Source organism: Echiichthys vipera, assembly GCF_963691815.1.
Source record: "Echiichthys vipera genome assembly, chromosome: 19".
In the NCBI taxonomy this organism is placed as follows: domain Eukaryota; kingdom Metazoa; phylum Chordata; class Actinopteri; order Perciformes; family Trachinidae; genus Echiichthys; species Echiichthys vipera.
The window spans coordinates 17,302,589-17,318,053 of record NC_139844.1 but is presented as its reverse complement, the minus strand read 5'-3'; the positions used below and the strand labels follow the sequence as shown (position 1 = coordinate 17,318,053).

Sequence of the window (15,465 nt, the reverse complement as noted above, 5' to 3'; positions counted from 1 at the left end):
ACAAAAAAGTCATGAAAAACTCATAGTAGGCTAGGCTAAGTCATCGAAAGTCATAAAAAAGTTATAAAATATTCATACTATAGCAAGTCATGGGGAAAAAAATCATAAAAGTCATAATATAGTATGTTATAAAACAGTCATAATTTTTTCTTGGGTGCTTTAACAAAAGTGAAAAAGTGTGTCCGTCACAATAACAACTTTCCAAACCTTTACTCAGTTTGTATCGAGTGTAACCGGGCTGTGCCTCTGAATGATGCCACTATGAACTCTGAACTCTGAACTCGTCTATTAATGGGAGGGTGACGCCCCGGAGCCTGGAGCGGAGCTGAGGGGGCACATCCCACTTCTCTCCCGGGTCCCTGTGAATTACAAGGGTCATTTGTGGAGGAAGACAGCACGAAGGAGGCACAATGACGGGCAGCATCGAGGGGCTCGAGAGGTTTGACAGCCCCGGTAAAGGGCGAGGTCTCCGCGTTACCAAACCCTTTCAAGCTGGAGAGCTGCTGTTTTCCTGCCCGGCGTACTCTTGTGTCCTATCACTGAAGGAGAGAGGCTGCTACTGTGAGTTCTGCTTCACCAGGTGAGTCACGGGTGATTTTCTATTTCCTGCGTGCTGTGACAACGTATTTAATTGTCTTGCTGCATGACTTGGTAGTTCATAAAGAGAGTCATTTGCCTATATCACAAAATTTGGGATTTTCCTGCAGCACCTCATGATTTAATTCGCCTATCATTGGATCTCTTGAAGACGCTAATCACTTTAAATGTGAACCAGATTGACTTCATTGATGATTCTTGATCATAGGTCTTAATACGTATGGATCACCGAACACACACAGACACACACATGCACACACACACATGCACACACACACACACACACACACACACACACACACACACACACACACACACACACACACACACACACACACACGCACACATACACATGCACACGCTTACACACACACACATGCACACAATCACACACACACACACATACATACACACACACACACACACACATGTACACGCACACACACTGTAACTCCATAAATATCTATTTGTGTCTTCTGGTTCATGTGTATCCTCTTCCACATGTCTACACACCCTCTCTGACCCACCCCCTCTGACCCGCTGTGGGAGTATTTGCATGATGAACATGTGCAAATGCTTTTGTTACCTGAGTAGCATCATGGTTACATAATACAGTGTTATACAGTGTTCTTTAACTTTAGTTGTAGCTGTGATGAATGAAGTGGCTATATACATTGCAAATAATATCTCTGGTAATCTATTTTGCAGACAGGTGTCATTTTATTATGCACGTTGTTTACATTTATGGAGTAGTCAATTAGTTAGGTATACAAGGGATCAATAAAGGTTTATCTTTTATTGATTGTGCATGCTTGTCTGCCTGTGTTATTGTAGGTAACAATCAGCAACAATATAATATAAAATGTAACAATTTCCTTTATCCTGTAGTCTACAGGTTGCAGGACGCAACTGTTGAGAGCTCTATACATGCAATGATGTTTTTAGTTGGGAAGGTTCTGTAAGGTTCATTGTTGATGATCTATATTGACACTACTATAATTTGTCATCTTTGTATAAATTATATGCTCTTGCTTTAATTAGCTTCCTTTTAACTGAAAAGTTGCCGAAGTCTAATGTGCACAGTTTGGATTCTGTGCAGTGAGAGTTCTTTTTTATATTATCCAGTGCTGAACAGTAGAGGTTTTAAAAGCTTTTATTTTTTATTGTAAACTGATGAAACCCTACCTCTGACCCGAGTTTTACCCTAATACAGGGGTGCCCAATTCCGGTCCTGGAGGGCCGCTGTCCTGCATGTTTTAGGTGTCTCCCTGCTTTAACACACCTGATTCTAACCATTTTCAAACCTGTCACAAGCTTCAGCTGCTTGATAACGAGTACATGATTAGAATCAGGTGTGTTACAGCAAGGAGAAACCTAAAACATGCAGGACGGTGGCCCTCCAGGACCGGAATTGGGCACCCCTGCCCTAATACATTACATTAAATAAACATTACATTATATTATTAATTTAGTTGATGATTTTACCCAAAATTACTTACAATACGTGCATTCAGCCATGAAGATAGCACCCAAAAGTGCAAGAATCATGTGAGTACAAAGGACAAAATTAGTTGTGTGTCATCTGCATAACTGTGGTAGGAAAAGCCATGTTATTGTGTCTCTTGTGTCTCGTTGTTTTTTGTCTCTTTGTGGTCTTTTTGTGTATCTTTGGGGTTGTTTGCGTCTTTTTGTTGTGTTTTTATGTTCTTTCTGTTTACCTTTGGGGTTGTTTTTTGTCTCTTTATGGTCTTTTTGTGTATCTTTGGAGTTTTTTGTCTCTTTGTGGTCTTTTTGTGTACCTTTGGGGTTGTTTTTTGTCTCTTTGTGGTCTTTTAGGGTATCTTTGGGGTAGTTTTGTGTCTCTTTGTGGTCTTTTTGTGTATCTTTGGGGTTGTTTGCGTCTTTTTGTTGTGTTTTTGTGTTCTTTCTGTTTACCTTTGGGGTTGTTTTTTGTCTCTTTATGGTCTTTTTGTGTATCTTTGGAGTTTTTTGTCTCTTTGTGGTTTTTTTGTGTATCTTTGGGGTTGTTTTGTGTGTCTTTGTGGTCTTTTTGTGTATCTTTGGGGTTGTTATGTGTGTCTTTGTGGTCATTTTGTGTATTTTGGGGTTGTTTTGTGTCTCTTTGTGGTCTTTTTGTGTATCTTTGGGGTTGTTTTGTGTGTCTTCGTGGACAGTGTGTGGCCAAAAAACTAGAATAAGGAGACATTTTACGATCCTAAGACTTAAACTCCATATGCTGTGAGTCAGAAAACACAGTATTTCTAAAGTGTATTGGAAGCCAAGCGGACTTTTTCAGATACAGCTTTAGACAACATATTGTTTAATTGAAGAGGATCAATGATGTTTGCTTTACTTTAATCAGACACTGTGTGTAGAGTGCAGACTCTATGTGGTAGAACCAACCTTCAGCATGTATCTCTGGGTCACACCTGCACTTAACATCAGGTAGCGTGTTCTAAACATTATCTTGTCATTTTCACCCACCACAAAGCAGCTACCAACAGTAAGTGTCTCAAAATGAAATGGGACTTTTGGCCCGCTTTTGACAGCTGGTTGGTTATAAGGTCAACTCTATTAATACCACAGAATGTTTAAAGCTCTTCATTGCTATCAGTTACGACAGGCTGCCAGCAACTGCTGCTACTTCTATCAGTGATAGCGAGGGTATTTAAATGCCCATACAAACACTTACACACTCAAGCAGCTAGATAATCTAATACAGATTCATTCACAACATTGTAGTCTGATATTTGCAGTCTGATAAAGATCTTTTGTACGCAGGTTGATATCCTCTGAGCTCTGACGTCGGTTGTTTGTTAATGTGTTTGGGAAAGTAAATTATACAAGGTTGTGTGAGGATCTTTCAAGAAGAAGAAGAATTCCTTTATTAATCCTGTGAGGGGAAATTCAATTTATTCACTCTGTTATTATTATTATTATTCAGGTCACACACACACATGCACAAACAGGACCTATATACATGCTATTAATGGAGAGATGTCAGAGCCAAGGGACTGCCAAATGGATCGGCGCCCCCACACTCCATTCTTGGTCCACACAGGGAGTCGAACCGGAGACCCTATGGTTCCCAGCCAAGTCACCTATGGCTATGTCACCTAAGCTAATAGACTGTTTTTTTGTCATTTATAGGAAAGACGGCTTGGCAAGATGTGGGAAGTGCAAGAAAGCCTTCTACTGCAATGTAAAATGCCAGGTAGGAAAGGACGGAACGACTCAGTAATGGAACGATTCATGCGTAATGGGCCCTATTGTAACTCAGAGCTCAGAGTGTTTTTCATCCATATGTTTTTTCTGGTGTGCAAAGAGCATGGTCATGGGTAATGATGAACTAAATCAGAGAGGGGGGACAGAGCAGTCAATAAATGGGTCTGTTTGTATTTAAGGGATGAGGGTAACACTAGATTAACACAGTGTGGAGTCACATCCCACCATGCTGCTTAACGCTTCAGCTAGTTAGTGTAGCTCCGGGGCTATATATGCCAACTGTTAAGCCTTTTGTTGTGGCGCGACCTAAACTGTGAAAAGTTGGCTCTACCATAGATTTTCACAATTGAATCGGCTTTAAACTACAGGGTTGCTCTTTTGTGGACTGTTGTAATATTTATGTGTGTTTGTGGGTAGAAAGGGGACTGGGCCATGCACAAGCTGGAGTGTTCGGCGATGACAGCATTCGGGGAGAACTGGTGCCCATCGGAGATGTCCCGCCTGGTGGCCCGGATCCTCGCCAAGAAGGTTGGCAGGAAGTTAATAAAATACAAAACGTCTTTTAGGAGTGTTTTCTGGCACATGCTGTAGTTCACTGAGGTTGTTAATGTTGATGGTGCCTGCTTTACACAGAAAATGCAGAAAGAAAGATGTGGTTCAGAGAGGATCTTACTAATAGAAGATATACAATCACGTGAGTAATTGCTCTTAAAACGAGTATGCATGATTTCGTTTTATGATTTGACTTTGATTGCTTTGATTCTTATAAACCCACCTGGGAAGATTCAGTACAAAGTGTTCAGAGACTCAGTTTGCACTAGGGTTGGGGGCGATTAATAGAGATAAAATGATTATTGTTCCACAACGACCCTGGCTTTTGTTATAAAATACATGTTCGGACGTTTTCAGTAGGTTGTGGCAGTGCACTACAGTGCCCTGTTTCAAATCCTTTTTTATAAAAGTCAATGCATGATGTTTCCAAAGTCAATGATAGTTGTATCAAATAATTGTGATCTCAATATTGACCAAAATATGAACATGATTATGATTTTTGCCATTATCAGCAGCTCTAGTTTGTACTTCAGTCCTAAGTGCCCATAGATATCCCTCTTAAAAAAGCACAACCCATTCAGATTAGACAGAGAAAAACACACATGGCCACATCTATATTTATCCTATGGATGTGGGTCGAATGGCCATTAGACAACGTAACAAGTGTAACAACATGAATGGGAAGTAGGAGCACTTAGACTAACACGGTGCTGACTGCATGACTGTCTGTAAATGGTGTTGGATCACTTTAGTCGTATTAAGAGAATTCACAGTTTAATATTTAAAAAAAGTTATATTAATTAATATTTCCTGATGTTAAAAATTGTTTACGTGGCGTGAAGGCTTTTAAAGAGGAAAGTCACAACTGTGGAGTAAAAAGTGAGGGTACCAGACCTCTGTAGCTCGCTCCTCAACTCTGCTTGACCCTCGCAGACTGGAGGCTACATTCGCTGCTACAAGCTTAACACACCCAAATCTCCGACCTAACTGCTGGCGGTCACATTGCATTGTGGGTAATGTAGACACAAGGAAGAAGAAAGCATAGAATAAAAAAAGACGATATCTCGGGTTCTGCTACAGCTAGTATTTGCAAAAAAGTACTCAATTCCCCTATAATACCCTGTAACTAATACATTGAATAAGAGCATGACAACGTTAAAGTTGTTAAAACAACCATCATCATCTTCAACCGCTTGTCCCTAAGGGGGTCGCAGGGGGCTGTAGCTGATCCCAGCTGACATTGGGCGTGTGGCAGGTTACATCCTGGACAGGACACCAGTTTATTGCAGGGCACATAGAGACAGATAACCAGTCACACTCACATTCACACCTACGGATAATTTAGAGTAATCAGTTAACCTTACCAGCACACCACAGTGCCTCCCCTGTCAAAACAACCCTGTCTCCTAATTATGTTCCCTGCGTTAGACCTTGAGAGTGAGGACATTTTGTTCCTCCAAATGACCTAAACTGGTGTTTCAAATATGAAAGGAAATCATAGTCTGACATATTTGATCAATCCAAATGTCTCTCTCTCCTCCTGTATCAGATGTTGACGATCTAGATAATGAGAAAAGAGAGATGAGTGAGGCAGATGTTGCTGGGCTGCATCGTTTTTTCTCCAAACATTTGGAGTTGCCTGACCATAAAGACCTCGTCAAACTCTTCTCCCAGGTACTGCACACCTATCAACCACCAGGGTATTACTGTATATATAATTTTATGTTTTGGTAATATGTATTTGCATTGTTTTCACTCTCTTCCCTGTCATTTACTCAACAGGTTGCCTGTAATGGTTTCACTATAGAGGATGATGAACTGTCCCACATGGGTACTGCAGTCTACCCAGAGTAAGAAGGAAAACACACACATGCATACATACCAAGCCCCCACTATAGCAACTTCCACATTGATCCAATACGGAAGCGTACACTAGGAGAAGTTTGCACAATAGAGCGATTTCTCATTGACCGTCCATGTTAAACAGACCGTTTTCACAGCATAATGAAACCTATTTAAGGCCTGATACAAATAACATTCTAGTCTGTATGTTTAGGTCATATCTCCATGACAACACTGAGGGGGGTGAATTTTTTTTTAGGTTAAATTTTATGAATAATTAGGGACGCGGTCTCTTGAGTGACAGCTAGCCTCTGGCCCTCACTTCAACTCAGAGGTATACGTCAGTCAGATGGACGTATCTCCCTCCCCCAACGTCACATGAATGCCTTTCTTTGGAAAGAGGAAATTAGGCAGAAAAAGTCAGACAAGAGGGTGACTCCCGTAGGCGAGTACGATTGGATCGAGTTGAGAGAACAGACCCAGACGGGTATGCTACTATGATACATACCAGCACATTTTCATTCTGTTCTGTTTCAACAACATATGTAAAGTTGCAGTATATTACACAGGACATTCTCCCTTCTTTTGTGTTTCTCAATGTCTTCTTTGGGTATGCGTTAGTTCCTCCATTTAATTTTGGGACATTGGTCATTTGATGTGAACTCCAGTCATAGTTCATGAAGGCCAGCCATGGATGCTGAATGCTACAGTTAGCAGTTCATTTATTAAAGGTCAGTAATCAGAAAAACAAATAACTGATATCCAAAGAGGCCAGATTGTGAATTCCAATTAGCAAGAAAGCTTTTCTTCTCCAGTTGTTCATTTGGTGGTAAAAACCTGCTCCCTGTTGTGGCTGAGTTCTCAAATTTCCCCCGTCAGCTCCTTTTTAAGCTAATTCCAGCCTGCAACCCAGCTAACAGAAAGCTTGAAAACATGTTTGAGGGACACTCAAGACCTCTGTAAGTGCAGTTGTTGCACAGTGTTGTTAATTCCACTTAAAATAATACTAATGACAATACATGGTCAGGTGCGTACATGAACTGATGAAGCCTCTTGGATGAGAGGTGAAACGTCTTCCTTGACAAATAACCAAGTCCAGTTGCTTTTGAGTGAAATTGCTTTGGGGATAACGACGACCAGGACAAATGAGAACATTCACAGACTAATGATAACAATAAAAAATAATAAATGCCAATACAATTATGCCAGTACTGGTGTATGATTGTCTCTTGCTAATGCATTTTGAACAAGCGGCAGATGAACATTTCTTTTAGGTAATCCAGTAGAGAGTGCATTGCAGTAATCAATGTAAGAAAATATAAAGGCATTGGTCAACTTTTTGGTCTCTTCCAAAGAGTGGGAGGATAAAAGTTATAGGAAAGCAGAGAGCTGGATTTTTATCCTTGTCTGATTCTTTCCTTTTGCTGTCTGTCTCCACAGCGTGGCACTGATAAACCACAGCTGTCTTCCCAGCGTCATCGTCACATATGACGGGACGTCGGCTGAGGTTCGGGCGGTGAAGAACATGAAGCCTAGAGATGAAGTGAGAGATGGGGACAGCTGCCCTTAGGGGGGCTGTGTGTGTGTGTGTGTGTGTGTGTGTGTGTGTGTGTGTGTGTGTGTGTGTGTGTGTGGTGACACTGGTTACTTTCCATAAGGGCCAGGTTTGCTATTGCCCTGTTTCCAGTCTTTGTGCTAAGCTAAATGGCTGCTGCAATTATGTTTGTGTTTACTGTACAGAGATGAGGGTGCTATCAATCTTCTCATCTACAACTCTGGACAAGGAAGTGAATAGCCATATTCTCCATTTGTCAAATGATTCCTGTAAATCTTGAAACAAAGTTGACAAGTTTTGGTTCTGTTTTCTTTGTCAACACACGTGGTTTTACATTGAAACCTGTGCTCTCGGCGTCTCTGTAACGTGACTGCATCCGGGGAATGACTGTAACGGCACTGTAGGCATTTTCAATATAGTATAGTTGTGACATCACAACTGTATAAAAGTCCTGGCGGCTCGTTTAAAGGCACAGTTTCTGAATATAGGCTGTGTGCATGTCTCTGTGAATTGGGTATGTTGATGCTTTCCCAGTTTTTATATAGCACCTCAACCTGCTTTGTAATACAAAAAGACATAAATCTCACTTTTTACAATATGAGGCCTTTAATGATGGTAAAAGAGACTTGACCTTGACATCCCTGCTGATGTACTGTACCAGGTCTATGACAGTTTAGTTGCCAATGTGAGGCAAGACAACGCAGTATAGAAGAAGAGCGTGTGTGGATTCAAGTCGGGAATGCAGCAGCTGAGTAAAGAGGCCGGTAGGGTTATTCCTGGACTGGCTTTGTAACCTGCAGTTTAGGAGCGAATTGAGACATTCAAATGTCAAGATAGGAGTGTGCATTATTCAGTGTTCTTGTGTGCTGTGTGTTATTTCCACCTCTAGGTGCTCATCAGCTACATAGACCTCCTCTATCCAACAGATGATCGCAACAACCTGCTGAGAGAGTCCTATTACTTCACCTGTGAATGCCAGGAATGTAAAACCAAATCCAAGGTTAGACGCTGCATGAAGTGCTGTCTCATCAAGACTAAATCATCAATCATACGGCTGCCGTTGGAATTAATGTGTAAAATTTAGAAACAAAACTGTCTCCCTGTCTTCACCTCCAGGATAAGGCGAAGTTGAAAGTACGTAAGCGGAGTGATCCCATAGAGCCAGAGGTCATCAGCAACATGGTGCGCTACGCCAGGAAAACCATCAAAGAGTTCCGGGCCTTCAAACACATCAAAAATATCCTTTTAATGTCACCAAATTACGCTCTCCCTCGTGCTATACAAGTCACACTTTGAATTTGATCTACAGACACCAGCAGGTACATTCATTGCTTATTAAGCTTTCTTATGCAGATGTTATTCTCCAGCAAAGGTCGCTTTCAACACTCATCTGATCACATGGGCAGAGGCCCTTTGATGTTTAATAGAAACCTCAGCTTATGTTGTTGGGCTGCAGTCCTTGACTCTGTGGCACCCCCTAGTGAGTTGCTGGAGCTGTGTGAACAGAGCCTGGAGGAGATGGGAGCCGTCTTTGAAGACACTAATGTCTACATGCTCCACATGATGTACCAGGCCATGGGGGTTTGTCTCTACATGGAAGATCCGGACGGAGCGATCAGCTACGGCGAGAAGATCCTCAAACCTTACAGGTGATGAGAAACTGTGAAACCAGAAATACAGCGCCCCTTCAACTGTCGGTTTTCCAAGGGCACCATAAGCTAAGCCCAAGACAAGCGTGATTGCTTTAAAGAAATAAAAAAAAGCCATATCCCAGAAAGGATAAGCCGGTGTAGCCAGACCATACTCCACAGCGCTGTGGAGATCTGGCAGTGTGGAAAAGCAAGACTATGTTAAGTACCAGAAAGTCACAGTGAACACTTTCACGTTCATTGTAGTAACAGCTGCTTATAGACTGCATTGTGGGATTTGTAGGACACACACCAGGACGTAAGGATACGTATATCTGCTGCTGTTCAATCAATTGTAATTATTTGGAATCTGTCAATTTCTGAAATCTTTGAGAATGTGTCAATTTGAAAAGTAATGGTGATCAAAAATATCAATTTACAAATAACAATTTGTCCAATAACTTGTTTCACCTTCTACTCTCTTTACGATTACAATGAGCAGTACACAAAGATGGGATTTTAGAGAAGGAAATCGGGGTTCTTCGATGCAATATATGATTGCTTATCTTCATGTCTTCAAAGCAATTATGTAGCTGTTTGTGTGCAATTGATATGTATGATCTCTTTCCATTTCAGCAAGTTGTATCCACCCTACTCTTTGAATGTGTCCTCCATGTACCTGAAGTTGGGCAGACTGTACATGGGGCTTGAGAGATACTCAGTGGGCGTCAGCGCTCTCAAGAAGGTAATATGACCTGCTGCCCTTTTACATCAGACTTTCATACTCAAATACTGCAGCTACAAATGAATTTAAACCAAGTGAACAACAGTATATACTGGGTATCATTTGAAATGTTGCTAGCATGGTATCGATGCTAATACATTTTCCAATACCTCACTTAATGAAATATACGAATGTGTACAAACTTGACCAAAGAAGCCTTCTTCACGAGCAGCCATTCAAGCTCTTCATCTAAATGAAATTCGGTCTAAATTTTTGAATAACAAACTGTCCAATCAAGGAACAGGTAACAATTACCAAGCATTGGATGCCTGCTTTCAGTACTTGACAGTTTTCAACACTCAGTGCTATAGACACATTTCAGCTTGTACCAAAAAGACAGTGAGGTTCAATACAACCAGACCTAGAAATCATGTACACACCTGTATGGGGTAAAATGTTTTAAAATGACATTTGTGTGTACACAGGCAATGGCCATAATGGAGGTGGCTCACGGGAAGGATCATTTCTACCTGAAAGAGTTGCGCACCGAGATGACACGAAAGCGCTGAATGACGAAAAATGATAAAACACGGCTGATCCATAAGGACTGAAGGCACTTTCTACTCTTTTTTTGGTACTTGAGCAAAAATAGAGAGCATTCTTGTTTTTATGCAATGAAAATACTTTTGGATATTGAACTTTTTACATCAGCGTTATATTTGCAAGAACCTTTTTGTTTGTTAACAGCAGCATACTTTTGTACCAAGCATTTAATGTTCTGTGATGGGAAATGTGATTGAAGAATTATTCTCCAAATTGTTAAAGAGTTTGTGTTTACATGTGTGTGTGTGTGTGTGTGTGTGTGTGTGTGTGTGTGTGTGTGTGTGTGTGTGTGTGTGTGTGTGTTGGAGGGGTGGGGGGGCTTGTCAATGCAACAATATCCCTATCAGCTGCGTGTGTGTCCTGGATCACAATGGAAAGGATTAAACATTTCACAAAAAATGAATTAGTGGCCCCAGTCTTAAAGAAAATAAGGCTTTATTGCATAATAAGCAAGTACGACAGCTTCATACATGTCTGGGGAGAGAAAAACAAAAGACTTGATGAACTGAAAACGCATATACAAAACATATGTACACATACTTTGAAAGGTATTTGGGAGTTTTGCCAAAAAAAAACAAATGAAGGGAAAAATTAAATATAAACAAACAGTGGAATGCCGTGTGAGGAAATACTGTCACAAAGAGAACAGAAGTGCAACAAAACACTTATATGTCAAGAGCATAAAGCTTATACTTATATGAGAATATATACATTGAAATATAAAAATGCATGCATAGTTTATTATGTTGCAGTATTTTAGGGTACCAAGTCAAAAAAAAGGGAACTATATATAACATTTGTAGAAATCTTATCTCACATGCCCGTTATGTACAGAGTTATTTTGGACATGGCTGGCTTTGCATCGCGATTCAGAAAAATAACAAATGTTACATGTGAAAGGAAATTCTTCAGAGTGTAATTTTATGAACAGAACGTAGGAGGCAACGTAGTATTTGATGGGTTAGATAAGATTACGACTGCCTTGTTTTGAAGTCAGTTGTGTAATTTTTATATTATCAAAAATAAACCAAGACCTCAGTATTCTCCCGCTGTCAAATCCTTACCAGATACTTAGGTAAATGATTTGAAATTTAAAAAGTTGTTTAAAGTTGTTCTTATAACAAAACAATCTGTTAAATACCGATTTAAAGATTTCATCTTTGGAGGTAAAAAAGAAAAGAGAATTTAGTTTACCACCCTAAAACCAGGATAGGGCTGACTTCAGTAAGGCACAATAATACAGTATTTCCTTTATAAGGAAACGTGAAATTTATAAATGATTTCCAATGCATCGGACAAACACCATTTTAGACTTTTGAAATGCTTTTAGGCAAGAAATGCGATAAGACACATTTGATCGCAAGGAGCTGTGATTCAAGAAACAAGTAACTATGATGCACTTTATGTGTGTGTGTGTGCGTCAGCCCTGTGGAGGAAGATCTTGGAAAATATCAGCGATCCTTTTGACATTGACAAGGAAAGCTTTCTAAAAAAAATATAGTAAAAATGAAGATGAGTTTAAAGATGAAACACGGATAAACGCGCTTGTCTTTGTTCAATGGCAAAGATGACAACAGTCTTGATAGAAATAAATAAAAACATTTGTTACAATGCTGAAGTAAATATTTGCTGTATTAATCAATACTCTGTTAAACATAAAATGATTCAAAGAATACTTTTGTTTGGCAAACTCTTTCAGAGTATAGAAAATAGTCATAATACTGCTGCCATCTACTGTTCATGCAGGAAATGTAGCAGGGAGGCAATCTATCCAAAGTGAAACGGAGACTTGAAACAAGATATTTGTTAAGAATGAACACATGGGGCACAGACATCTGCCTTGGGGACAAAGAACAAACACAGAAGGACCAGGTCCGAGAGTTAAACTCAGAGGGAAGGAACTACATACACTGATTAGGACATGTGGTCGTTCATTTCTATACAGGTCTACACAAATCCTTTCCTCCCTTGAGGTGAGTTTGTATGAAAATCCACCTGAATTTCCATAAACAGCCACATAGGAAACTGAACATGAATCTCTCAGTTATACTGTATCTGTTGTACAGTTCTCTTGCTAATTTGAAGTATCATTATCTGGTGCCATACTGCCATGTCGTGTAAGGGTCAAAGTTTAGGATCCCGGGGCTCAGATGAGGCGGGAGTTCTTGAGGAACTGGATGAGGACTTGGTAGACAAACTTGTACTGGGAAATGGTTTGCACCATCAGCATCCTCTGCTGTCTCAACCCTGACAACATGGTGGGAACCTCCACGGGCTGAAGGAGAGGGAAGAGGAGACGAAAAAACAAACAGTGATTGAAAAACCCAGAAATAAAAAGAGAAAAGGAGGAAAGTAAACAGCAATCTGTGTTAGTTGCGTAAACTATAAAACAAAATCTCTATAAACAGATGTCTGCATATGAATGCAGATAAGCACATTTAAAAAAAAACGAAATAAAAAGCTAAATCGCCGTCAAGTGACAGTCAATGCATTTCACTGCTTTTGCTCTCCATATGGACCGTTTACCTGGATGCGACCAAAGCCCACTCGAACATGACTGATAAAACTACACCAACTACAAACGGAAACCGGAATGCTTCCAGTACCAACGTCTCATCCCTTTGCTGACAGATTCTGTTTGTGTATAAATTACAGATATGTTGGCTCGGAAAGGACACATTCAGTACACTCAGAGTCCATTAACCTGCCTCCTTTCCTGTCACATGTGTTTGCATCGTCTCACTACAGAGAATTCACTGAGTGAAATAATAAAGGTAACATACTTGCACTTATCATGTCTACCGACTTGGATGAGAAAATGTGTTATGTTATTTATTTATATTGTTTATTTATAACTGCTGCACATTATACCCGATGAAGGTCAGACAGACCGAAAAATTGTGTGAATTAATATTTTCAGCATTACGTGGACCTGTGTGTATGCTTTTTATCCCACACATTAAGCTGTGTATCGGGGCATGTGATACTTTTGACACACGTATCTTGACAAAGAGAAGCTGTGTTACCAAAAATAACAAAAACAGCCCAAATGAGACTCCACTCACCTCATTGTGCTCCAGGCAGCTGATCATGAGCTCAGTGAGGATGACCACTCCGGTGCGACCCACTCCGGCACTACAGTGAACCACCACCGGTGGATTGAGGCTCTTTGAGGTGTCCAGCATGGAGTTGGTGTGTCTCCTTACAGACTGGATCGCCTCCAGATAAGCTGCAGGACAGGAGGGAGACAAAGGTAAGATGTGGCTTTCGATGCAGGTGATGCAGGTAATGCAGGGTGAAGTGAGATTTGTTGAATGTGGTTCAACTGTTTTTGTCACTGACTTGTTGTATAATGACATCTTTTCAGAGCACGTTGTTTCTTTAAACCAGTCGCACTCTTATTTGCTTTCTTGCTGACAGTTACATACAAATATTAAAACCGTTCTCACATCTGTCTGATAAATATGAACCTAGAGCCAGGAGAAGGTTTGCTTTGCTTAGCTTAGCTTAACTTCAGACAGCTAGCATGTCTCCATCCAAAGGTATAACCACAAATTATAATTTTTACATTCTAGTTTTTGTACGTAGTGAAAACATGTAAACCTTTAAAGATGCTGGAAGGTGTTTTTAATGTATTTATTCTCAGTCTTTATGCTAGGATAAGCCAACTGAATGCTGGGTCTCGCTTCATATTCACCTCAGACGTGTGTGATATCTTGTCTAACCCTCTGCAAGAACGTGAATGAGCATAAAACACAAAATGTCAAACTATAAACTATTGTTTCATCACTTCCTCTTATGCCTTGAAAATTCACACAATCTGTTGATAATGATGATGATGACACTCACCAAGGAATCCCTGGACATATTCGGGACAGCCCTGCTCAGGCCAGTCAGTGTACTGCAGGTGCCAGACCGTCCGCTCCTGGCCAGACAGCAGGTGTTTGACCTTTAACCCTGTGGTGGCGTAGCAGCCCGAGTCGGTGCGGAATTTGGTGGTCACCTTGAACTTGCCGTGGGTGGCTGAGTTGTGTTTGGAGCCCAGTTTGGGCCAGTAGCGGTGACTCTTGGATCTGCCACCCTCCTGGATGAGAGGGTAAAGATGGAAGAAAGAGAAGAAGGGGTTCAATAGATGATGAGCTCTCACATAAACACAAAGACACAGTAGCACACACACACACTCTCACTGTCATCCTCTTTCCCACACACAGACAGGCGCCAGCTGTCGGCAGCTGAAAAATATCTACATCTGCGTGCGCCGCGTGTGTGCATATGTGGGTGCGTGTACCTCCTCGGCGGTAACCATGGCGATGACGTTGACCCCCTGCTCCCACACCATCTGCCAGAAGTCGGCACAGGTGTTGGCTAGCGGGCCCTGGGTGGCGATGTAGTGCCACTCCTCCCCTCTGATCATCACCTGGGATAACACACACACACACAAACACATATAAATAATCAATTATTCATGGAGATTACAGCCACTGCAGTGCAGACAAGAATCAGCTTGCAAATGGGTCAAATTAGTTTATCAACAACCAAATTTAAGCTAAATAAAAACGCACGCGTCAACCAGAAATGGATGAGTTTATACTTTAAAATGTTTCAAATGTTAACATCTTATTTCCACACAATGACAATGATCTCATCTTCCACTGGAGGGCAGTGTAAACATCATTTTCATCAACAGTTTGAGTCTTTTCTCTCTTTTATAAAACCTCTTCTTTAACTTCTCATCTTCA

The 15,465-nt window shown here is 40.8% G+C and overlaps 2 protein-coding genes across 6 annotated transcripts in view; one reads left to right on the top strand and one right to left on the bottom strand.

Annotated features, from left to right (window-relative positions):
• The first annotated feature begins 365 nt into the window (after positions 1–365).
• On the top strand, positions 366–11,040 carry LOC310961878 (N-lysine methyltransferase SMYD2-like). Its single transcript, XM_083934161.1, has 12 exons — positions 366–580; positions 3,748–3,811; positions 4,240–4,350; positions 4,456–4,516; positions 5,924–6,048; positions 6,157–6,224; positions 7,657–7,759; positions 8,661–8,771; positions 8,888–9,008; positions 9,246–9,420; positions 10,036–10,144; positions 10,609–11,040. The coding sequence occupies exons 1-12, from the start codon at positions 411–413 to the stop codon at positions 10,690–10,692; spliced, it is 1,302 nt and encodes a 433-aa protein (XP_083790287.1). The 5' UTR covers positions 366–410; the 3' UTR covers positions 10,693–11,040.
• A 104-nt stretch (positions 11,041–11,144) lies between these two features.
• The window catches only part of LOC310961875 (tyrosine-protein phosphatase non-receptor type 14-like), a 39,486-nt gene continuing 35,165 nt past the window's right edge, over positions 11,145–15,465 (bottom strand). For all 5 annotated transcript variants that reach the window (XM_083934154.1, XM_083934158.1, XM_083934157.1 and 2 more), the window contains exons 17-20: positions 15,015–15,143; positions 14,576–14,810; positions 13,792–13,955; positions 11,145–13,001 (exon numbers count right to left, since the gene is read on the bottom strand). In XM_083934154.1, coding sequence (XP_083790280.1) covers positions 12,873–13,001; positions 13,792–13,955; positions 14,576–14,810; positions 15,015–15,143 — 657 coding nt within the window. In that variant the 3' untranslated portion in view covers positions 11,145–12,872. The remainder of the gene's footprint in view (positions 13,002–13,791; positions 13,956–14,575; positions 14,811–15,014; positions 15,144–15,465) is intronic.